This window comes from Anoplolepis gracilipes, chromosome 13, assembly GCF_047496725.1.
Source record: "Anoplolepis gracilipes chromosome 13, ASM4749672v1, whole genome shotgun sequence".
Lineage (NCBI taxonomy): Eukaryota > Metazoa > Arthropoda > Insecta > Hymenoptera > Formicidae > Anoplolepis > Anoplolepis gracilipes.
The window spans coordinates 3,595,665-3,620,045 of record NC_132982.1 but is presented as its reverse complement, the minus strand read 5'-3'; the positions used below and the strand labels follow the sequence as shown (position 1 = coordinate 3,620,045).

Below are 24,381 nucleotides of genomic sequence, written 5' to 3'. Positions count from 1 at the left end.
ACGTATTTTCATTCCGCGTCGAAATCATCTTTTAATGACAAAATGTTCATACTGACATTGCAAAGATCTGAGGGAGAACGTTGTTCTTTAGAAGCTGAAAACATGACATTTCGAGGCGCGTTGACAGCTGTCAACTTGACAATATTAGTCCCGTCGAGATCCATCCCTTCGAAGATAATTCAAAAACTGAAGCTTTTTAAATAATCTATTTAATAAATATGATGTACTCACGATGATGCTATTTTCGTTTGAATTTTTCTACACTGCACGAGCATGCACTCGCACTTGGAACGAATAAAGGTAATACGAAATTGCAGTGCGAGAAGAAGAGACCCAGGCGAGACAACACTAACCCCCGATTATTATCGACATAACGCGATGTTTGTCACATTCGACGATAACTGCATCGCTCTGGACGGGAAGAACGGCAGAGAGGGCGAAGGGCGGATGAAAAAAAAACATGTTATATTCCGAAAAATGAAACCTGCTACGGCCCCGAAGAGCTGGAAGCTTCCCTCCTCGACTCCGGAACCCCGTTCGATCGCCCCGACGGCCGCACTCACACAGACGTTCACACGACGACGACGACGACGACGACGACGACGACGACGACGACGACGACGACGGAGAAGCCTCGACGATCGTTTCCTCGCGGTTGTCACTCGCGCGTTCCGTACAGATGCGTGCGTGCGTGCGTGCGTGGGTCCGGCACCTCGGCGACGGCGAGTACGCTCGGACACGAACGGAAAGAGGACGACGCTTCTTTGGACGTCTCTCTCTTTCTCCCCCGTCGATTACACGCCTGTCACGAATCGCGACGAACCGACCGACGCGGCAAACTAGCGCGCCTCCCGAACGTCAACCCCCTGACCCGCTCACGTCTCGCGGCTGTCCTCGGAGACGCGGCGCGACTGTCAAATTGGCCGAAGACGACGGCCGGGTTTGCGTCACGTTTTACGTACGGGCTAACGACGAAGTCGGTCCCCGCGACTTTCTCGCGAATGGGAACATGAACCGAGTATTTTTTTTTTTCCCCTTTCCTTTCGTTTCTTTCTTTCAGGTCAACGCGAATTTTCCACGGAATTCTCGCGGACGAAAACGAAGCGCGCGCCCTCCGCGCGCTCGTGTCTGTACGTGTGTGTGGGTGTGTGTGCGTGTGCGTGCAAAACGTGCGCACCGATGCTGAAAGCGTCCCGCGGAAAATCAATAGCGCTTCCGTGTATATGTGTGTTTGTGAAAGTGTGTGCGACGCAGTGACGTGTCGTACGAGCATGCATTTTAGGCGCGAAAATGAGTAATATTATCATTTCGATGAAATTCATTTCAGATAGGAGCAAGAATATATCTTTTGTGCTAGAATTGTCCTTTTATCCACGTTCCTTTCTTTAGCCTCGAAAATTGAATTTGTTAAAATTACATCGGTACCTACAAAGGACAAAACTCCAGTTGTAACACGTCACTCATCGATTATATAATATAATAAAATATTTTAAATTGTATGTGTAACTTTAACGCATTATTTAAGAATCATTTGACAGTGCTATTAAAGAATCCGTCAACTCTCTTTTTTCGTAACACGTAGAATACATTTCAAGCTTATTATAAAAATTTATTTTTATTTATTATATAACTACACCTTATAAGAGATAATAATAAGATGATTCAACCTTCGTTGTGAAGATATTTTATATACACACATTCTTATAGATCTCAATTATTACGTATCGCTCTCATTTTGCTTCAGACTCTTTCAACAATGGATTTTTTATCACAGTATCAGTTCCTTCGCAGTGAATAGTGTCGTAGGCCCATTTGCGATTATTCCTGACGATAGACGACCAACTTAGAAATAAATTGCTTCGCGACAAAAGGAATCAGGCTTTCATTGGATATGGAAACTCTTAAAAAGATACCTGCATTCATGACCACACTTTGGGGAAGAGCACTTGGCACACGGAAAGTGACATCCGGGACAATCTGTGTCCAAGCAGTCGCAAAGATCACCTGACGTTTGTATGAAGATACCTTTATCGTCGTACAAATGCCTCCTGTGACTGTGATACAATCGACGATACAGCTTACGTTTCTCTCGCTCGCTGCGTTCCGGATCGAAGTTTCGCAGAAATTTTTTGCTCAAATTATCTACAGCCTTTTGCCTGGAGCCTCGACTCTTCTGCGGACATAATTGGAAGGATTGGATTAATTTCTCCTTTCAAAGATTATACTTTCGTTGACCGATGCTTACTCTTTCGCCACGTGCGGGAGCTTGATTGCTCGATGTATTCGCGCCGGTTGTAGAATTCTCCATTTTTCATTCGTCAGACTTTTAACTTGAAAAATTACCAATACATTTCAATGTCATATTTTTACCTGTCTACTTAAAATAAATAAAAGCCATAACCACATGCGGAACTGTTTTCGTCTCCCGTTTTCGTCTGAAGTTGGGCACACTTGTAAGATATAAGGGCATAGATACAATAAGTGCATAGATGAGCAACTATAATGTGTCTGGATAACATGAAAAAATGAAATGTAAAAAGAAAGAGAGAATTAGAAAAAGATTTCTCTTCTTTTTTATTTGATCGAGAAAGATTCTTTTTTATTTTTGATTAAAATTTTTTTCTCAGTTTCTTCGTTTTTAGGTTGATGCTATTTTGCTTTAAATCTTCGCTCTGATTGGTCCGTCGAAGATGCTTCGAAATGAAAATGGCGTCAAACGGAGTGTTTTTGAATCGAAAGTACTGCATCTAGATATTCGTGTATTATGTCACTCACACCAGAGCTTGCAGCCTGCAGCCTGCAGCCTGCAGCCTGCAGTTGCTGCATCAGCTGTGTTTGACAGTTTGACAAACGTATGAAAGGTTAAAAAAAATGTGAGAAACCGTTAAGGTTAAAAAGAGCAAGTTTAGCAGGAAATTAATCGAGCGAGGAAAATAGTTCTTCTGTATTTTTTAATCGATAATTACCCGAGGCAAATATCTAAGTATGTTTCGAAAGTATCGGAACTTTATAGGATAGAAAGATACAAACGATGTCTTTTGCTAACGTTTGTATCCAATTTAATTGCAGAGCAACGATAGAATCGGAGCACAGTTCATCAATAAATTTACTAAAATGGCTAAGCAGTCGTACAGCATCGTGGAATATTATGCGGAACACGAGGGCTACAAGTGCGGCTACTGCAAAAGTTCTGATACGAACTTCAGTCACGGTGAGTGCAAAGACATTCAAACAAAGCAAAACACATTTTGCTTTGTATAACATTAGATAACCTCTTATCATTCTAAAACATTTTCAAATAGATGCTTTTTTTATTGCAAATTATATAAACGTCTATCATAATAGTACATACATTATATTTGTTGTTTGTCATCAGGCATGTGGGCGCATTCGCTGACGGTGCAAGATTATGAGAGTTTGATAGACCGAGGCTGGAGAAGAAGTGGCTGTTACTGTTACAAACCTACTATGAATCAAACCTGCTGTCCGCAATATACTATAAAGTGAGTGATATTCATTTCAGTTTCAAATGTCATATGTTACTTAATCATAATTTCTGATTAAGATATAACTTGGAACAAAATATACATGAATAATAATTATTTTTAGATGCGAAGCGTTAAACTTTAGAATATCAAAGTCTCAAAAAAAAATCTTGAAGCGTATGGTAAAGTTTTTGAGAAATGAATTGACAAATGATAATGTTGGAGCTACAAATGAAGAACAACAAGATAACATAGGTAACAACTTTAGAATTTTAAAGAATCTGATTTATAATAATAACACTTGTGTGAATTGTTTAATAACTTTATAATATTTATTATTAGATATAAATAATAGGGAAGTATCCAATTATTCAAAGTATTTGGCGAAAGCGGAAAAAAATGCGTCTCAAATTAATGTTTCATCTGTTGATGATGAACTGAGTGGAAGACTGTCTGTCAATTTAGTAAAATCCAAACCTCAAATAAACTCTACTTCTACATCGAGGAGCAAAGAACAGATGACAAAGTCTGACGGCAAAAGTAGTCTGCATGCTAGAAGCGAAATTACTAACGTAGTACCTTGCAAAAAAGCAAAGCTATTACGTTTGGAACGCAAGCAAAATAAGTTGTTGGCTCTAGGTAAATCGCAAAGTGAAATTGAAAGTATTATGAAAGACAGGAAACAACAGAATCATACTAAGACTTTAGAGGAATTATTTGAGGAGGTGTCTACTGGTTCGAGAAAGTTGGAGGTAATACAATATCAATGATTAAACTTTAAAATTATTATTTATTTTATCAGAAGTTTCCTGATTTTTATTATAAAATAATATTCTTATTTCTGTACATTGTTCTTAATATATGGTCCTCTTTTCTCCAATTTTGCATATTAAAGGTACATAATGCAAGTAAAAAATAGTAATCGATATTTGTTAAATATGCCGGCTTTATTTTAGAAATTCGATAGACTGATCAATATTTATACGTTTAACTTGTACCACAAAATTCATCCATATTATTTTTCCACCACCACAATCTTTATAATTTTTTAATATTATTATAAACTAGTCGCAACGTTATATTTTTTATTGCGAAAATTATTGGCTTTGTTATCTTCTTGATTGAGAGATTTGTGTTAAGTTAATAATTTTTGTAAGCTGAGATTAGTTCGAACTGCGCCGATGAGCCCTGAATATCTAAAGACCTCGAAAAAGTCTTACGAAGTTTACAAAAAGTATCAGACCACGATACATGGAGATCCGGCTGAAAAGGTTACAGAACAACAATACACGAGATTTCTCGTAAAGTCCCCTTTACAGGTAATCTTATACGTTTCGTATAAGGTGTCTTAGACAGAAATTGCTTTAAGATGAGATTCTAATTCAAGTGTATACTAAGTTCAGAGATATAAGATGTGATCAGGTATCTTAACGCAGAACTATTTAGATTGTATATCGAAACAGAAATAGAAATCACAGATTTGACGTGAAATTAATTACATTATTTTATAGACAAGAAACCATAATAGATGACTATGCGCTTTTGATTAAATCTTTTTTTATTTTCTACAATTATCAACAATCTTAAATAGCTCTTTTAAAATTAAATATTGAAATATATTAAGAAGAAACTAAGCTGGAAGATTTGTGATGTGTAAACAGGCAGCATAATGTCACGATTGGAGCAAAGTGGACCTTTCTTTTTAATCAATCAGGAAACATATGATTATATCATTGTATTGCTCGACGATCATGATAGTAATTTTCATACCAGACACAATTTTATTTGTTAGCTAAATGTTACACAAATTTTACATCTGCAAATGTTTTTATCAGATGAAATTGGTAAGAGTGATGTCGGACGAGTTCCTTAGTACCTTTGATGTGAGTACAAGTCTTTATAAAAAATATCAAATGGCCATTCACAACGATCCACCGGAGGAATGCGATCAAAAGTCATTCTTTAATTTTCTTGTAAAAAGTCCCTTGCAGGTACACTTTGTATCTAATCTTTATGTATTTATTCTCAAATAATATTAGAAAAATGCCTTGAGAGATTTATGCATTATAGTAAACAAAAATGTTTATTTGTTTGTATTATTGTCATACACATGTGTATTTTCTATTTTACAAAAGCGCAGAGTCTATAGTTTCTTTATTGGTCATTAAAGACTTTTATTATCAGTCTATATTTTTAGTTACCATAAAAATGAAATAACTAAATGGTACCTAAAATAATAAAATAATGTTTTAAAGCAATGGACACCCAATAATGGGCCACCACAAGGCTATGGCTCTTTTCATGAGCAATACTGGTTAGATAATGAATTAATAGCAGTCGGAGTGATAGATATTCTGCCGTCGTGTATCTCAAGCGTGTACTTTTTTTATGATCCGACATATAGTCAACTCTCCTTGGGAACTTTTAGGTTTGTATTTAGGTCCTTAAATGAAATCAAAATTCTCATGGTACGATTGAATTCGCGGATAACTACAATTCTGAATAATGTAATTATTATTTCCAGTTCTCTGCGAGAAGTTTATTTAACGAGACAGCTGAACAAAATCACGAGCGATCTAAAATACTATTACATGGGCTTTTACATTCACACTTGTCCAAAAATGCGATATAAAGCCAAAATGCGACCATCGAAACTTCTATGCCCGCAAACATACGTGTGGTGCGACATAGACCCGTGTCTAACTAAATTGGATAACGAAAAATATAGTCGTTTGAATGACAATTTGAACGCAATTGATGAGGACGGTGTAATTGATGTTCGAGAGGTATATTTTTCTAAGAAATAACATTACAAAAAATCATTACTTTTTTTTGCTAATAAAATCGTATAATGTTTGTGATAAATTTCGTATTGAAGTACAAAATTACAATTTAATTATATATTGTACAATTTTTAAAATTTTAATATTGTGTGTTAAAATTATTTTTATTTCATTATTAAACATTTTTTAAGGTATTGATTTTATACAAGCGTATTGCGATGCCATATAAAAAATATAATGAACAACAAAAGATGTGTCAAACAACGCGAGAAGAAAAACGTAAGATAGAGGAATATGCCAGTCTTGTCGGAATGCCATGTGCGCGAAGAATGTTGCTCTATCGTTATTCCAGAGAGTGATTATATATAAAAGTGGCAAACATTATCATAATTTAAAAATTTATTGTAAAAGATCTTTTGAAAAATGTTTCAGAGATTAATTACTGACTGATGTGAATAAGAAAATTGCTAATTTAGTTAAATTTTTGTTGATATTTAGCAACAAAAATTTGCTTAGCACAATTACAAATTTGTATAAAAATAATTACATTTACATATATGTATATATAAATAAATAATTACATTATTACACTACCTATTTGTGCGTTTTTTTTTAATTTGATATAACTCAATTCTTATGCTCATATATATATATATATATATATATATATATATATATATATAGATAAAAAAATGTAAATGTAATATATATGGAGTAAAAACTCTCGATAGGCATCAGTTGACCGTAAAAATGATGAGATTAAAAAAACAATATTCCTTTATTTAATTATATTTCAAGATATGAATACATGAAAGAAGTTTAATGGATATGAAATTCGATAAATAACAAACAAAACTATATAACATTCAGAAACGATATAATTTATCACAATAATATTATTTTTGTTTTACGTTTTTTAAATCCTAACTTTTTAAATTTTGATTCTTAAATTTCTAGTTTTAATTTTAACATCTTGAATTTTCAATATCTTTCAGTTATTTTTTCAATGCTCTTTTACAGTCTTGAATTTATTTTCTCGATTAAAATATTATTATTGATAATTATCATAATTAACATCTTTATCGCGTCATGTCCACAATGTGTCATTATTAAAACGAAAATTTTGAATTTGGGATTGTATTTCATTAGGTTTGCTCCTCTCTTACATTAGATTCCGGATTAGTTTGTCTAGCTTCTACATCATCCTTTGGTCTGTTGATCGGTCGAAGTTCATTCCAGCTTTGTATGTGACCACTACCTCCGAACAGGAATACGACCATACTTGCAAGGCACACTCCGGCGCCGATCCAAAAGAGTATTTGCCATCTATCAATTGGATTCTAATGCAAAAGAAAAAATGAATTTACATTAAAATCGATGTTATTTGATATACAAGCTATTTTTGGAATATAATTCATAGCTTATAATTTGCCATATAAATTCTATCCAGCACAATAATAGATAGTAATAGATTGTAATCCAATGCAATGTAATAATTGATTAATTAAATGAAGATAAATGAATTTGATAATTGAATAAATATATATAAAATGACAATTTGGTAATCATATTTATGTTAAAATAAATTATTAAAATACATTATTTATAATAATATTTTTAAAGGGTTGCAATTAGTCATGTATTGTGTAACAATGCTTAATTATTTTTTTAATTCCTAAGACAAGACATTTTCCATTTTTTACATCAATTGTGTTTTCATATGTATATTCTCTATCTTATTAAAATTCTTACATTTTTTAAAAGAGTTACCCGCAAGGAAAAGAATCATAGTAAAATTTTTACCTTTGTATTTGTATGCTTTATTATATTATATATTATCTTCTCTAAATGTTAATATTTGATAACATATATTGGATATATGCAACATATCTATCTGTTATACGAGAAACGAGAACGTAACTCGTATCATTTGTGTATGATATATTATAAAAAATATATAAAAAAAAGGAATATTTTATATGCTCGTGAAAATAATGAGATCTTGTATCCAACAAGTTCAGCGTATGTCTCACTTGTATCTCAAAGATATGCGCGATATTTAAATAGCCTTTTCACGAACAAGCTGCATTCAGCGAGTAACATTCCATTCATTAAATGTCAGGTTCATCGCTAAAGGCACTTCACATATCCAATCGTTTAAAAAATTTCAGATAACATTAATTATTGTCTGAAATAACGTGAAAAATTATAGGGCAGCATTTCAGATGCTGATAGACAGGAGCAGTTCGATCTTGATCATTTGCACGTATGTATAATTAGCAATGTGTGCGAGATCGAAAATTCTGGAAATGTCGAAAAATGATGATCGCGAGATGAAGTCAGGAAAATAATATACAATCTACGAGCGTGTGTGTAATTTGAGAGCAAAAAATCAAAGACGAAGGAAGTCGCGTTGCTAATCGAAATGACTTTTTACTACTCGTCGCATGAGACTCCTTGCGTAATGTCACATGCATATATATGTGTCTTCTTTCGTCTTTTGGCCCTGACGCCCAAGTCTTCGAGAAGAATCGCGTAATTTGCGTTAAAATGACATTGCGAGATAAAAGTTTGTAAAAGAGAAAAAAAAAATATTACGATTATTTCTCGGATGCAGCAGACGCAAAAGTCGCTCGTTTAGGTGATCATACGTGGATTACTATACGTATTATTATGCAACTTTGCACAAGCAAAAGCGATAACTCGGGAAAACACTTAACAACTTGGTTACAAAGCAGATTACACAGAAGCGGATTATATAGATACACATAAAATTGCAGTTATACAACAGATGATTGTAAAGCGAGCGTCGAATACATAAATCCGCGGATGAAATAATAATATGATATCCTTGCGAAAGCTTGTGGATCAATAAATCGAGATTTAAATTTAGGAAATTAGGAACTAGCTTTATAAATTTACAATTGCGTGTAATTATATGTCATAAAATTACTTACGATAATATTCAATATTTTTTACATAATTTTGACAATTTATTCTCTTTTGATTCAACGAAAAAGTTCCCTCAATCTATTGTTTCGATTCCGATATTCTTTAGATTTAATTTAAATCTCCAATATAATATATGTATAATAATACGTTTCAAGAATTATTACGAATTATTTTTTCAAATTAAAATCATTCATGATAAACACTTACTCCGAATTTGCCGGCTATCTCCTCGACTACCGGCGGGATAATCATGCCGGAAGTGGAGCCGACTGTATTCATGATGCCGTAAAGGAAACCGGCAAAGTTTGGCGCAAGATCCTGATTGTTCGACAGATTTGAGATAAGGGCAGCGCCGTTGAAGCCCAACGCGAAGAACAGAAAGATGTTTGCAAGCACGAAATCACAGCCAACGTAGCCGACCAGTATCAGGAAGATGCCCGGCAGAAGATGTGCTGAAAGTGCGAAATTACATATATATTACATATGATATTTTCCGATCGTAAATTCGAGTTCTTCGATGCGCAGCATCTCCGGATTTAATCTCGACGTACGAATCATTTATATAATGCAAATATTCGTAATTCCTATAGTTTGAATAATTCACACGATTCACATTCGGATAAGAGCCCAGCAAACACAGAGATAACTGTTTTATATAACTTGTAACGTCCACGTTAATTATACATATATTATATAACAGTTATATATATCTGTGTTTGCTGAGATGGATTTTGACTTTGATAACGAGCATCTTCGAGCCACACATTTTTTTATAAATTTATATTTTTTAAAAGTCATACATTTTCTCTCAGTATACCAAGAATAATTCCGGATTATTAATAAAATGCAAACTAATATATTTATATGAAAAAAAATAGTAATTGCTATGACAAATATTTTTTTAGCAAAGTCTCCAAATCCATTTGACCTCTGTGTTTTCGAAGAATATTCAGTGAATATTTCGTGACAGACTTACAGAATATAGTCGCCAACTTCCTTAAAAGAGTAACGCTGATAATCTGTTTTCTTTTGATGGTGTCACCCGCCCAGCTGAAGAAGAATCCAAAGAGCATTCTAGCGCCCCAGGGTGCACCGGCCGCGGCGCCGCCCTTTGTCAATTGGAATCCTAATGCTTTAGTCAGGTATAACATGAGCGAGTTTTGATAGAAGAATAGCAGAAAGAGATTTCCAAAATGACATATGACCAGACTGATGAACGGTACCGAGCTCAATATCTCTTTTAGTGGTGTTTGCTTCCACGTGGGCTTTTCGGTGCGCACTATTCCCGCTTGCGCGCTATAAAAGAAAAAAAAATAATCATGATTGATTAAATCCATTTGCAGTCAACTATTCTTCATGGTTCCTCCCAAACATGATAATCGTAAGTGATAGCATCATTTTAATTTATTTTATGAACGTACTATGCGACACGAGTTACATATAATCGATCTGCTCAGGTAGAACATGAAACTCATAATGACATCATTAGGACGTCACCTAAAAGTCATTTTAGAAAAATCATAATGATCTCATTTGATATACTTTTGGCAATGTTTTGGTGACTTTATTTTTGATATTATAATATCATTTTCTATATAATTACTTGTTTATTTAATTATTCATGTATATTTTAATTATATTTAACCAACATAATCTTTTTAAAATTATATATGCGATTATTGAACTTAAAAATTTATTCTTATGATTCTTTTTGTCATCTTTAACTCATTTTTTAATCATTTTTGTTTAGGTAACTTTTAAGTGATAAATAAAATCATGATGACGTCATAATGAGTTATCATTATGAGTTTCATGTTCTACCCGGGTGAGAAATATCTCTGTAGAAAATTATTTAAATTAAGGGTTTATATAATATAAATATATTAATTTTTATCTTTAATCTTATACTTTACAGTACAGTGAAATAATGGATCGTACGCAGAAAGGGATGATCTATGTAGAATAAAAAGAAGGATTGTTGAATGCTCACGTTAAAATGTAGCTCTTCTCGTCATCGGTGATGCCCGGATGTTCCACAGGCGAATCGTAGGCGATCAATGCAAAGACGACGGTCCACATCAGCATCAGCAGGGACGGTATGTACCATCCGCTTTCCCAATTTATCTCCTCCGCGATGGCGGCTATCATCGGATACGTGAGTATGGTGCCGAAAGTGCCGCCGAGCAGGGACCAGATGAAGCGCGCCCGCTCGTCTGGCGGCGCCCATTTAGCCACCATGGTGTGACAGGCGGGGAAGGTGACACCTCCGGTGATGCCGATGATGATCCGCGAGAACATTAATAATCCCCAGTGCCACTGCGCTAGGAACGGGCTGATGAGCGATATCAAGGCGGTCAGGATCGACGTCCAGAGGATCGCGCGCCGCGGTCCGTATCTCAAGGATATCCAGCCGCCGATGAAGTTGCCGGGCACGTTGCCGTATCCGTAGGCGGCCAACAGCTGACCCCGCACCGTCGGGGTCCAGTCAAATGGTAGACCGCTGAAGAGCTCGAGCCGGGCGCCCGGCGATCGTGGCACACTCGTTGTTACCTGACGACGTTGCAGCCTCTGGTCCCGCTCCTCCTCGACGCGATCCAGGATGTATTCCTCCAGGTAGCTACCCGGATCGAGGAAGTTAACGTCGCGTCGTCGTCGCGTGGGTTCATCAAACACGCACACGCCAGCAACCGTGTAATTAATCGGCGGCTCATAGATCATCGGCACTACCAGGATCGGCATTTGCAGCCGGCACGCGTAGCTGGTCCAGCACGCAGTGAACATCATCACGCAGATCCATATGCGCATCGGGATCCATCCTGACGATCAAAAGGAAGAAAGATATTAATGCAAATATTTTACAGAGTTTCTGAGAATATTTTTTTCTAGATATAAATTTTTTACGTAAGTTGGCACCAATTTTCAATTTAAAGACTAATCAAATTTAAATACATGAAGCTAAATGAAAGTCTCGCTTTCAGATTTCTCTACGAAAGATAAAAAATGAATGTAAAGAATTTTACTGAAAAGAAAACCGAGGCATTGCGTATTATTTATCGCTTTCTATCGTTCTTGACAAGCAATACAAATCGATTAAAGCATTATTGGAATATATGTATAATAATTCTAATTATGCATAACTAATAATCTAAAATTGGATAGGTAATAGAGAGACACGGATGTAAGGCGTGAGGTAGTAAATCATTTCTTTTAATCCATTGTTTATTCAGAAAATCATACGTTTTATCAGTGGTACATCCGCGTCAGCTCTCTATTGTCTATTCAATTTTAGATTATTAGTTATTAATATTCAGAGTCTGCAATTTATTTGTGTCCAATTATGCAATTATATATTCCAATAATACTTTATTCGATTGTGTATTGCTTACCAAGAATAAATAAAAAGCAATAATGATACATAATGCTTCGGGTTTTCTTTTAAATAAAATTCAATTATGTGTTGACATATATATCATATTTTAAATCTCGACATTTTATTTCGTGTCACACGAGAGCTTATAAGTACTAATTAAATGGTAATGTCGTAATCAGATATTTTTTTTTTAATGAGATTATTAATATTGTTTCGCTTGAAATAATATAAATGTTTAATAATTGCAAAAATATGACTTATGATTATATGAAATGAGACGTCGGAAAATTAACATTTACAAAGATATACGAATATTAAATTAAGAATATATATCACATATAGAGCTCTTTTTTGCTTTACATATTCTTGTAGAATGTTATCTTGGAAAATTGTTCTATTCGCAGAAAAACAAATGGAATGAAAATAACCTGCTTTAGTCTAATATATAATGTTCGTTATGTATCTGCTAACGAGATTTCAACGTGATCGTTATAATCCGCGCACTTACGTAAAATAAATTTCCAGAAAAACGGTGGAGTGCGGATGTTTTCGCGCAACGCTCGCATTTAGAAATGTTTGGAAAAGAAAAATTCACAAACGATTATCCACAGCGGTACATTACCATGTCAATTAGATTCGCGGACGATTAGTTTTTCTCGGGTATCGCAGCAAGCTATGAATCATTCAAGTTTTCGATTCTGTTGATACATTCGGTTTACTAAAATTATTATCGCTTCCTCATGTACGCACATGAGGAAAAAAAGACTTTAACTGATAGAGGATTATGTTTACGTTACCATAAACTATTTCTATCTCATCAAATAAAATAGCTGATTCTATTTTAATTTTTTGTGAATAATTTATTGTTAAGTTAATTTATTGTTACTTTAAATAATTTGCAAAAATTTTAGAGGACAATGACATAGAAAATTCAAAAAGAGAGAAAAATGACAGTTAATATTTTTTTATTAAATAAAAAACAATAATATTGTCTTATAATCTCGGTTATATTTATTAAATATTTATTTAATAGATTGATCTGACAATGAGCACGAAAAACGAACTACCTGAAAAAATAAAATACCTTTTTCCTCAGCGAAAATATCGAGAGACGTCATCATTTTTTATAATTTTTATCATAATATATCTTTATAATTAAGCTTTAAATTAAAATTTTATTTAAGTAAACTCTATCTGCAATTAACTGAGGAATATAGTTTTGGTAATTTTTTAACTTCAAAAAATTTAGTTTGCGAAAAGCGCCTTTTCTTTAATCGCTTATAACTCGGAAATTATTGATGCCTCGACATTTTCGGCAAGGAAAAATCGTCTCCAAATAATCTCAAGAATCTGCCATTAGCAAGTTTTTCATCAATTACCGTCCGGACACTCTGTATACAATTCTATATCCTACTAATATGTTTGTGAAGATTGTTATTTCAAAATTCATTGAAACAAATATTTTTAGTCTTATTGGTAGCAGTGAAACGTTCTCTCTCTTGTTATTTTATTGGTTACATATAAGCAAGAAATTTGCATATTTATTTAGTCTTATGTGCTAATTAATAATATTATCGATGTATTATCGCGCAATCGATCTTTGCGTCTAGCACAATCGCAATATTTGTAAACTGTCGTGAGTCATTATATTTTGAAATATTTATCAATACAGTTGACGGTGTAAAACCTTGTCGGGGGATAGCGGTGTTTATATATTAAATACTTATTAAATAGAAAAAGATTTATTAATAATAGAAAATTAATAAGATAATTATTAATACTTATTAATAAGAAATTAATATTTATTAATAGAAAATTAATAGAAAAATACTTATTAAATAGGAAAATTTGCAGAATTCAAAATTATGTAAATTATGTAAATTATAACAAAATGAATAAACTATATATTTTTGATATAATTTAGAATTATCGATCGCAAAAGAAAAATCAAATTTATGTTAGCTCATATATGAAGTTTTTATAATGGTTTTTAAATCTTGTTTATGTGAATAAAGATGTTTAAATTCTCAAAACGATTTCCAAATTTCAATTTGTAGTTGCGCGTGACAACGGAAATTAATTAATAGTAATCCAAAAAAGCTGACCATGCAAATCTGATCACTTTTACGCGTAACAAGGTTGAGTAACGGGCACCATTTAGAAACTATGCCAAAAATGATGAAAGTAAAAGCAAACATGCATATAAAAGAAACGGGAAAAATTTTTCCATTCACCGAGAATCGAGCTGATAATTGACAGAAATGTAAGTTGTAAAATTAATCTTAATTTTTTCTCGTCTTATCTTTTTTCGAAATAACGGACAATGTATTAAATTCTTTTTCAATTTGATTAGAATGAAATAAATCTTGCAACAGAGAGGGGATTAAAAATCCTAAAACTGTCAATTTATTTTATGCAGTATTATTATATTATTTTATATTAAATATTAAACATTATATTAAGTATGAAACGTAAAAAGACAAAAATATTTCACTCTCGATAATAACTGTTCAGAGAATTTAACATACATATCACCTTTTTAAATTTCACAAATCAGAGCAAATTTTACGAGAATTTTTGCCAAAAATATTTCACTCTCGATAATAACTGTTCAGAGAATTGAACATACATATCACCTTTTTAAATTTCACAAATCAGAGCAAATTTTACGAGAATTTTGGCAAAAATAAAATCGCAAGACGGGAATTCCTCCATTTATGCAATAATATTTGTTGATAGAATATTTAATACATTTTTCTCAAGGTTGTATAAATTTATAGGGCAAATTTTGCCAAATATATAATAAGCAAGGGATAACTTGACTTACGTGGCAATGATTGATAGATTAGTTCCTGATATTTTTGAAACTTCATATTTTACTTGTTAGTGTCAATTTTAACCGGCAAAATTTAACAGATCACAATCTCACAAACTCACGACACTTGCGCTGATTTTTGAAATTCTCGCACATGGGCCATGACTATTTGACTGTTGTTCGTCGTCTAGCTTTTAAGAGAGTGAATTTTCCGTCGAAGCACTCTATTTATACCCCCACACTGTCCGTTCTTGCTACAAGTGTAGGAAAGTTAAAAGAGAAGGGAGAAGTTTCAAGTAGGGAGACAAGAGAAAATCAAGGGTTTCTTTTTCAAAAAGCCCTTGACAAGGGTTCTTTGACAAAAGTTTCTGGACAGATAATTTCGGTAATCTCTTTTTCTATTGACATCTTTTTTTAAATACGAAAACAGTTTTGCTATTTATATTATATAACGTTTTCAAAAATAAAGAATCATGTGTAATGAAAAAAGTTGTTATCTTTTAAAATTTGCTCTGATTTGTGAAATTTAAAAAGGTGATATGTATGTTCAATTCTCTGATCAGTTATTATCGAGAGTGAAATATTTTTGTCTTTTTACATTTAATACTTAACATAATGTTTAATATTTAATATAAGATAATATAATAATACTGCATAAAATAAATTGACAGTTTTAAGATTTTTGATCCCCTCTCTGTTGCAAGACTTATTTCATTCTAATCAAATTGAAAGAGAATTTAATACATTGTCCGTTATTTCGAAAAAAGATAAGACGAGAAAAAATTAAGATTAATTTTACAACTCACATTTCTGTCAATTACCAGCTCGATTCTCGGTGAATGGAAAAATTTTCCCCGTTTCTTTTATACGCACGTTTGCTTTTACTTTCATCATTTTTGGCATAGTTTCTAACACTGTTTTATATATATATATATATATATATATATGCCAACTTTTTGAAATTATACTGTTTATTGTTATAATAAATATTATAGAAAAAAAATAGTTTAAATGCAGAGAGTGTCATATGCATCGACATATGGCGCACGTTTAGTGTTATCGACCGATTGTACAAACGTAAATTATGCGTGCAAACATTAAGCTTTTATCTGTGAGAATAGTATGTCGCTTTACGTTCTATTGTATAACATACACAACACATAATGACGTATTTAAATGTATAGGACAAGCTGACCTTAATCTGACAGTGGTAAACTTTTGTTATTCCAGCGAAAATAAGAATTAATAACATGGCGATAATTTGTTTTACATACTTATATTTCAGAAATTATATATGTTTAGTTCTGAAAATATCGTACAAAGTACTCACTTTTTATTTAAATATTTGTTCAAATTTTCAGAACGTTTTTTATATACATTTAAATGATTGAATGAATTCTTGATAAATTGCACGATGATATTTTCTCTCTATTTATTATATATATTCCGCACTATTACCCATTGCTTTTACACGATCAGACATTTTAAACGTGAAATTCCAAGAACAACGCAAATTTTAACAATCTCATTACAATCTATTACCATTTCACTATTCTCGTGATAATGACATTCGCGTTGCGAGTCATTTCGTATTTCGCTTTCTACAGGCTTTCTACTCGTTCACCACGTTGATCGACGAGCATAGCTTCGTTGATTTATGATTTGTTATCGTATTATCTTAGTTGCCGAAAAATTTCATTTAATTATAACATATACATATTAATATAAACATATCTATATATATAGGGTATCCCAAAATGATTGGTAAATATCTTAATGGCAGGTTCTTTAGAACATTTTAAAACAAAAAGTTTAATGCAAAAATGTCGAGAATGGTAGAGCTAAGATTTCGCACGTTCAAGTATAACAAAATAACAAGTCATAAAAGTGCTCCTATGAATTTATCTAATTTATCTAATTCTTTTATCACTTGTTATTTTGCCGTACTTGAACGCACGAAATCTCAGCCCTGCCATTCGTGAAATTTAATCGCTTCCAGTTTGAAAACTATTGTAGCCTCGACATTTTTATTAAATTTTTCGGTTTAAAATGTTCTAAAGAACCTGCTATTAAAATATTTACGGTCATTTCGGAACACCCTGTATATATGTTTACATTAACATGTATACAAGGTGTCCGGTAATTGGTAAAAAATCTGCTAATAGCAGATTCTTGAGATCATTTGGAGACGATTTTTTCTCAGCGAAAATATCAAGGCATGAATAATTTCTGAGTTATAAGCGATTGAAAAAAGGCGCAAACTAAACTTTTTGAAGTTAAAAAATTACCAAAACTACATTTTTCAGTTAATTTTAGAGAGAGTTTGCTGTAATAGAATTTTAATTTAAGGCTTCATATTATAAAGATATATAATGATATAAATTGGAAAAAATTATGATAGCTATCGATATTTTTGCTGAGGAAAAATCGACTTCAAATGATCTCAAGAATCTGCTGTTAACAGGTTTTTCACCGGACACCCTGTATATATATATATATATATACTTGATTGCAAAGCTGTACATAGGTAATAACGAATATATTGTTCTTTAAATAAAATTAGATAAATTAAAAAAAAAAAAAATATATATATATATATAAAATATAAGTACTAAATTTTATATAATAAAAATTGAAAAAAAAAGTTTATTATAATTTTAAAATTTTTTATATATTTCATATATTTTAATTTAAAAAATAACAATTAAAAAAAAACAAGTCTGACTTGAAAGAATCCCGGAACAACTGGAATGATATAGATTGGCGCGATCAAATCGATACTACGTTACGATTACGTAACGTTTCATATCAGCTGATAATTTGACAGTCATAGATGCGGGTACAACGGTCACGATTAGTAGCGAGTTCAGTCAGTATTTACGCTCTTGATGGTTAAGACATTCGGTTCGCGTTGAATCCCACGTATTTCTTAAAGAATAAACATCAAGATGAAAACCGGAAATCAAATCATTGCGGAAGCCCTGAAAGAGCAGGTATGACCGATTATTATTTTAATTTCCTTTAACAGAGACTTTTATTAGTGAGCTGGAGTTGTATGCATAATCGATAAATCAGCTTCTAAATTGCAAACATGAATCTTTGGAAATTTCATGAAAAATATTCTATAAATAAGTCCTTTTATGGGACTATTAATTTATTCCCTAATTTTGCTTAATAATTTCAATTTGATAAGACATTTTGCGAGAAACGTCGATTTGAAGGTTATGATCATACATGTCACACAAGTGTTCACATCTATCACGATGTTTACATACACGTGTTGCATGAATTTATATTTTTGCCAGTATTATAATGATGTGTTTATCACGACTTCGTTTTATAATGAACTTTATCGCAAAGTCAAGGCAATGTTTTTTATTCATTTTCAAGTCGATTATTGTCTATTGTATCTTTTTTTAAATTATTATATAAATAAATTTAAATCTCTTATTTATCTTATCTTGATATATGTTGAGATAGTTTCTTATTTTTATAAAAATTAAAATTATTGGTTCCTCTATTTTTATTTTTTTACATTTAGTTATATTTTTTTTTTTTGTATCTGACAAATGGCGATGACTAATACTTTTTTAACACGATGAGAAAGTAAAAATTAAATATACATTCGCAACACATTTTAAAGTATAATAAGTATTATAATACGTAATACTGAAGAAATAATAATTTATATTTCGTGCACAAAGAAAGATATCTTTGAGACTTTTTTATGTTCGCGTAGAAAATAATAATGCAATTTTATAATCGTCGTGAACGATTGTCAGAATAATGGATGAGTCTAAGTTTATAGTATGTTATATAAAGGAAATTCATGCAGCGTTCACTAAAAGTATTTTTTGCATGTGTTTTATCACGAACGCATGGTTTTTATCATAATTATGTAGAATACTTGCGCTTCTTTTGCGATGTAATTAACGGTGTATTCTCGTCGCACTCTTGATGCATGATACTCCGGATATATCGAAATTATATTGACTGAATCACATCGTTACAGCTACTAATAAACGCAGAATCTGTTTTATTTTTATTCTGTGCGCTATCACATTAATATATAATGCGTTATCAGTATACACTGATAAATACATGTCTCAACACATGAGGTTGATCAACTTATGCTTCATGTTTCTATTGACAATAAATACACGTGATTGAAGAAAATTGTAATGTGTATCAATTAAATGAAAAGGAAAAACTTATTTAAATTTTGTATTTTTGCAAACATATTTAATCATGCGTATGATTTTTTTATCTTTGTAAATGTATTTAATTCTTCTCGTATTTAATTGTAAAACGTTTTTATCTTATTAATATGCATTTTTAAGTTTGTAGGAAAATAAGAAACATCTACGCATGTGTACCATATATTCGAGTTATTTTTTTCAAGAGAATATATTACTCTTTTATATATATATATATATATATATATATATATATATATATATATGTATATTACGAATGCGTAGGGTTTGACTTATGTCTTCGGTATCATGGGACATCCTGTGATTGATCTGACTCTAAGCATGCAAGCCGTTGGTTTGCAATATCTGGGTTTTAGAAACGAGCAAGCCGCTTGTTACGCCGCGCAGGCTTATGGATATTTAACGAGTAAGAAATTTGATAAATTATTTTTACTTAAATAACGCTATATCCCGGTGATGATAATTATACGATAATTAAGTATCAAGCTTTGGAACAACAATGGAACATTATACATTATTCTTCATTTAGTTAATCACATGTTATGTAATGAAATAATAACAGATCGCAAGGGAATTCGACACGTACAAAATAATAGGAAACTAGATAACACTTTTATAAATAATATAAAGATCTATTTTTTTATCTAGAAAAACCCGCAATAGTGTTATGCGTCTCCGGTCCGGGATTGCTGCATGTTATTGGCGGTATGGCAAATGCACAAATAAATTGTTGGTAAGTGAGATACGTGATTATGAACCTTTGCATAGTTGCATTAATTAAACCAAATGCGTAGGCAACGAAAAATATCATTGGAATGAAGCATTATAAAGTCAGAGTTGCATATACATAATATATGAGAATATTATATATAGACTGGAATAGAAATGTAGATTTTGATGGAAATGAATTATAAAAGGTAATTAATTTCTTTGTTGCGCATCTTAAAATATCAACATATGTGGCAATTTTGTTTGTCTCGTATCTAGGAAATCATGTCATGGAAATTGCCTGTCCGACTGTCATCCGACTTGTGATTACGAACTCGTGACAGAATGATCACAACAATGCGTCAAGGCGATTATGTAACCCTTATATTCTGTGATTTTTTTTTTTTTTTTTTTAATAAAAAGATCGAATTTGCACGCTCGCGTGTGTGTGTGATATATTTTTACTATTCGTAAAGATTACAGGAAATAGTTTTCGTTGACCTATTTCACTTTTTATTCAAAATTATGACTTGAATTTCTTAGCATGACAGTTTTATTACCGTAAATTCGAAATTCTTATCAGATTAAATGTATTCTTTTACAGGCCTGTGCTTGTCTTAGGAGGATCTTGTCCGGAGGATCATGAGGGGATTGGGGGATTTCAGGAATGGCCACAAGTGGAAGCGAGTAGACCCTATTGTAAATATGCCGCGAGACCACCATCAGCTGCACTAATACCAATGCATGTTGAAAAAGCTGTGCGACTCGCTACCTACGGCAGACCAGGTAGAAAATAGAAGAGTTTTTAGATTAGAGCTAGCACTAAGACTTCTACAACAGAAAAATCCTACAAAGGAATTCCAGAGTTTTTTTATTACTACTTTAGAGAATTTTCTTAGCTTTATCAATGCATTCTTTAGATTATTTATTTTCGACGCTTTATCGCTAGAATATATGTCTATACTATATATGTTGTTGTAGAGATAATAAATCGTCAAAAATAAATGGAGTAAAAATATATTTTCTATTTTAAAAATAAATAAAGAATTTTAGTAGCATGGGATATATGCTATTGAAATTTTAATAAAAGACTAAATAAATCTTGATAAAAAATATTTTAAATTGTAAATTTATATTTTCTATAGTTTCATGTAACACTCAATTTTATATTTCATATGATTACGTCATTTGCAGGCGCCGTTTATCTCGATTTACCCGCTACATTATTAACGCAAAATGTGAATGAAAGCAAAATATTTAAGGCTCCACCTTACTCGCCACCGCCATTATCCTATCCTGATGGGAAATTAATCGAGCAAGCAGCGAATTTATTGATAAAGGCGAAGAAGCCCTTGGTGATAGTTGGCAAGGGTAAATATATACGAATCTCGTAGAGAATTTTTACTCAAGCATCTTGTTTTCTTTTTTTGTTTTTTCCTTATTTCTTTTACATCTAGGTGCCGCTTACGGTCAAGCTGAAGATCCAGCGAGAGAGCTTATCTATTCAACAAATGTACCCTTCTTACCGACACCGATGGGAAAAGGCGTTATACCGGATACGGATGAGCGTTGCGTCTCTAGCGCGCGAACATTCGCATTGCAACATTCTGATGTGATTTTATTGCTAGGTGCAAGATTGAATTGGATGTTGCACTTTGGGCGGCCACCTAGATTTCAAAGCGACGTCAAAGTCATACAGGTAAATCGGTGACGGTCTTTGAAAGTGCATTCCTCTCTGGGAATAGCATGCATTAACGCAAACCTTCATTCCACACAGCTTTCTCTCTTCATTTATTAAAATTTAACTAAATAATTATAAACGTATCTTTCAAAAAGATTCTGTGGCTAAAAATATATTTTTTAAGAAATCTAGAGGTTTGGTAAGCGAAAATGTTAAGAGAAATCACTGTTAAACGATACAAATTGTTGCATTATAATATTAATATTAATATTAATATATTGAATTATAATGTTAATGTAAAACTTTGTAGATCGATTTGTGCGCCGAAGAGTTGCACAACTCGGTGCCGTCAGCCGTTGCCATACAATCAGACATTGCGCCTGCGACGAAATATTTGATGAACGTGTTGAAAAGTCGAAAATGGCACGTCGACCGAAACGGTTCATGGTGGAAGAACCTTGAGGCGAAAAGTGAGAAGAATAAGCAATTAATTCACGTGAGCATATGTTTTAATTAATATGAATTATATGAATAAAGATTCTCTTTTTATCCGTGTGATAAATTTGCGATTATTTTCTCATACATTTACAGACCATGTCGTTGGATACCAGTGTACCCTTGAATTATTATACCGTTTTTAAACATATTCAAGATGCCATACCAAAAGGTGAGCATATATTTTATATCATTTATATAATTCTGTATAACAATTTTGTAGAAAGTATGGAAACACGCTTCGATGCTGGACATTTTTCGTTGCGAAAAATTGCAAGTGTGTATTTTAATTTACATATTATTCAAAAAAGAATAATAAAAAGTGTACGTTTTTCTTTTTTCCTTTTTTTTTACATACGCATAGACCGATTCATTAAATTAATAAAAAAAATTGTGCGTCTATGTTTTAAATAGTACACATATATTTTTTAAATATTTAATCTATATTTTTACAGATTGTATCATTTGTTCCGAGGGAGCTAACACAATGGATATCGGACGAACTATTCTCTTGAACGATTTACCTCGTCACAGATTGGACGCCGGTACATTCGGCACTATGGGCGTAGGGCTTGGATTTGCAATCGCGGCAGCTCTTTACTGCAAAGACAATGCGCCGAAAAAGAAAGTAATCTGTGTAGAAGGAGACAGCGCTTTTGGATTCTCCGGGATGGAAATTGAGACTATGTTTCGGTAACCTCAGCAGAAAATTAACAAGAGAGAAAAGCTGGTGTTTTATGTACAAAAAAATGTCAAGTTGTAATCACAGCGACCTTCTTTTCTTCGCAGATATAAATTACCGGTGATTATTATAATCGTGAATAATAACGGTATATACGGTGGTTTCGATAACGAAACCTTCAGGCAGTTGCAAGCATCTGGGGATCCTACACAAGTGTATGCATCTCTGCAATCTTAATGTTAAATATTGTCAAAAATTGGATTATTGTTTAATATTATACATATATATATATATATATTTTAATCTGATTTAAATATACTTTATCTTATATTGATATGCATATTGATTATATTCTCATATGCAAGAGATATGCATATCTTATATTGATATGCATATCTCTTGCATATGAGAATATAATCAAATACTCGCATACTAATATTATTAAAATTATATTTTCAGAACACCTCCATATTCTTTAACATCTGAAACTCATTATGAGAAACTGATGGAAATGTTTGGCAAAAAAGGACATTTCTGCACAACTGTGGAGGAAATTCAGCAAGCATTAAAGCTATCTCTTAAGGTAGAACTGTTGTCAAATTTAATTCTTTAATTATTAAATTAAAGTCGAATGCATAATTTATAAAAATTATTTCAGGTAAAAGATAGTCCCAGTTTAATAAATATCATGATCAACCCACAAGCAGATCGCAAGCAACAACAATTCAATTGGTTAACGGAATCAAAACTATAAGTGCATTGAAATTGCAAAACGCGTTACTAGAAAACTCTCACATTCGACAAATTATATTTTTTTATAGTCTATTAACACTGATATCACTAATATTAAATAATAAGAGTGCACAAGGTTTTTTTTGGGCTATAAACCTCTTGCATTGAGATCATATTTTCCAATGTATTTTTTGCAATCCAAAAATATGAAGCAAATCTTATGTATGCGATTAATCTTATGAAAGATTGATCACATATATGAGATATATGTATCTGACATCCTTGACTTGTGAAAGATATAATGTCTGCAAGATGTGCACAAGGGTTCCAGATGCATATCTCGTCAGTTAAATATCAATGGAAAAACAATTAATTAATATTACTGACATAAAATAATAAGGGCTGTGTGTAAATAGATTATTTTTATATGCAATACATTTTATATCCATTAATTCTGAAAA

General features: G+C 32.3%; 4 protein-coding genes across 9 annotated transcripts; 2 read left to right on the top strand and 2 right to left on the bottom strand.

Annotated features, from left to right (window-relative positions):
• Positions 1-1,298: 1,298 nt before the first annotated feature.
• Positions 1,299-2,469, bottom strand: LOC140672781 (ARL14 effector protein). 2 transcript variants are annotated; one of them, XR_012047945.1, is made up of 4 exons: positions 2,246-2,469; positions 1,914-2,173; positions 1,637-1,824; positions 1,299-1,425 (listed from the first exon to the last, which is right to left on the bottom strand). XR_012047945.1 is itself a non-coding variant. In XM_072905181.1 (4 exons), exons 1-3 carry the CDS (start codon positions 2,306-2,308, stop codon positions 1,731-1,733), a joined length of 417 nt encoding a protein of 138 aa, XP_072761282.1. In that variant the 5' UTR covers positions 2,309-2,469; the 3' UTR covers positions 1,308-1,425; positions 1,698-1,730. The 2 variants fall into 2 exon arrangements, 1 of the variants encoding a protein (XP_072761282.1); XM_072905181.1 differs by having other exon boundaries at positions 1,308-1,425; positions 1,698-1,824.
• A 275-nt stretch (positions 2,470-2,744) lies between these two features.
• On the top strand, positions 2,745-6,861 carry Ate1 (arginyltransferase 1). Of its 4 annotated transcripts, XM_072905178.1 has the most exons (10): positions 2,746-2,983; positions 3,070-3,211; positions 3,377-3,503; positions 3,610-3,740; positions 3,828-4,237; positions 4,643-4,804; positions 5,321-5,476; positions 5,741-5,913; positions 6,010-6,271; positions 6,460-6,861. In XM_072905178.1, exons 2-10 carry the CDS (start codon positions 3,115-3,117, stop codon positions 6,625-6,627), a joined length of 1,686 nt encoding a protein of 561 aa, XP_072761279.1. In that variant the 5' UTR covers positions 2,746-2,983; positions 3,070-3,114; the 3' UTR covers positions 6,628-6,861. The 4 variants fall into 4 exon arrangements, with proteins under 4 accessions (XP_072761276.1, XP_072761279.1, XP_072761278.1 ...); XM_072905175.1 differs by lacking the exon at positions 5,321-5,476 and having other exon boundaries at positions 2,745-2,983; XM_072905177.1 differs by lacking the exon at positions 4,643-4,804 and having other exon boundaries at positions 5,321-5,368.
• A 187-nt stretch (positions 6,862-7,048) lies between these two features.
• On the bottom strand, positions 7,049-19,462 carry LOC140672275 (sialin). 2 transcript variants are annotated; one of them, XM_072904272.1, is made up of 5 exons: positions 19,317-19,462; positions 11,211-12,036; positions 10,197-10,516; positions 9,428-9,672; positions 7,049-7,608 (listed from the first exon to the last, which is right to left on the bottom strand). In XM_072904272.1, the coding sequence occupies exons 1-5, from the start codon at positions 19,366-19,368 to the stop codon at positions 7,414-7,416; spliced, it is 1,638 nt and encodes a 545-aa protein (XP_072760373.1). In that variant the 5' UTR covers positions 19,369-19,462; the 3' UTR covers positions 7,049-7,413. The 2 variants fall into 2 exon arrangements, with proteins under 2 accessions (XP_072760373.1, XP_072760374.1); XM_072904273.1 differs by lacking the exon at positions 19,317-19,462 and adding an exon at positions 15,418-15,620 and having other exon boundaries at positions 7,053-7,608.
• Positions 18,232-24,274, top strand: Hacl (2-hydroxyacyl-CoA lyase). The gene is made up of 12 exons (XM_072904271.1): positions 18,232-18,398; positions 19,887-20,028; positions 20,271-20,355; positions 20,935-21,116; positions 21,525-21,701; positions 21,788-22,029; positions 22,322-22,507; positions 22,603-22,678; positions 22,962-23,199; positions 23,296-23,403; positions 23,648-23,771; positions 23,847-24,274. The coding sequence occupies exons 1-12, from the start codon at positions 18,354-18,356 to the stop codon at positions 23,940-23,942; spliced, it is 1,701 nt and encodes a 566-aa protein (XP_072760372.1). The 5' UTR covers positions 18,232-18,353; the 3' UTR covers positions 23,943-24,274.
• Positions 24,275-24,381: the final 107 nt, after the last annotated feature.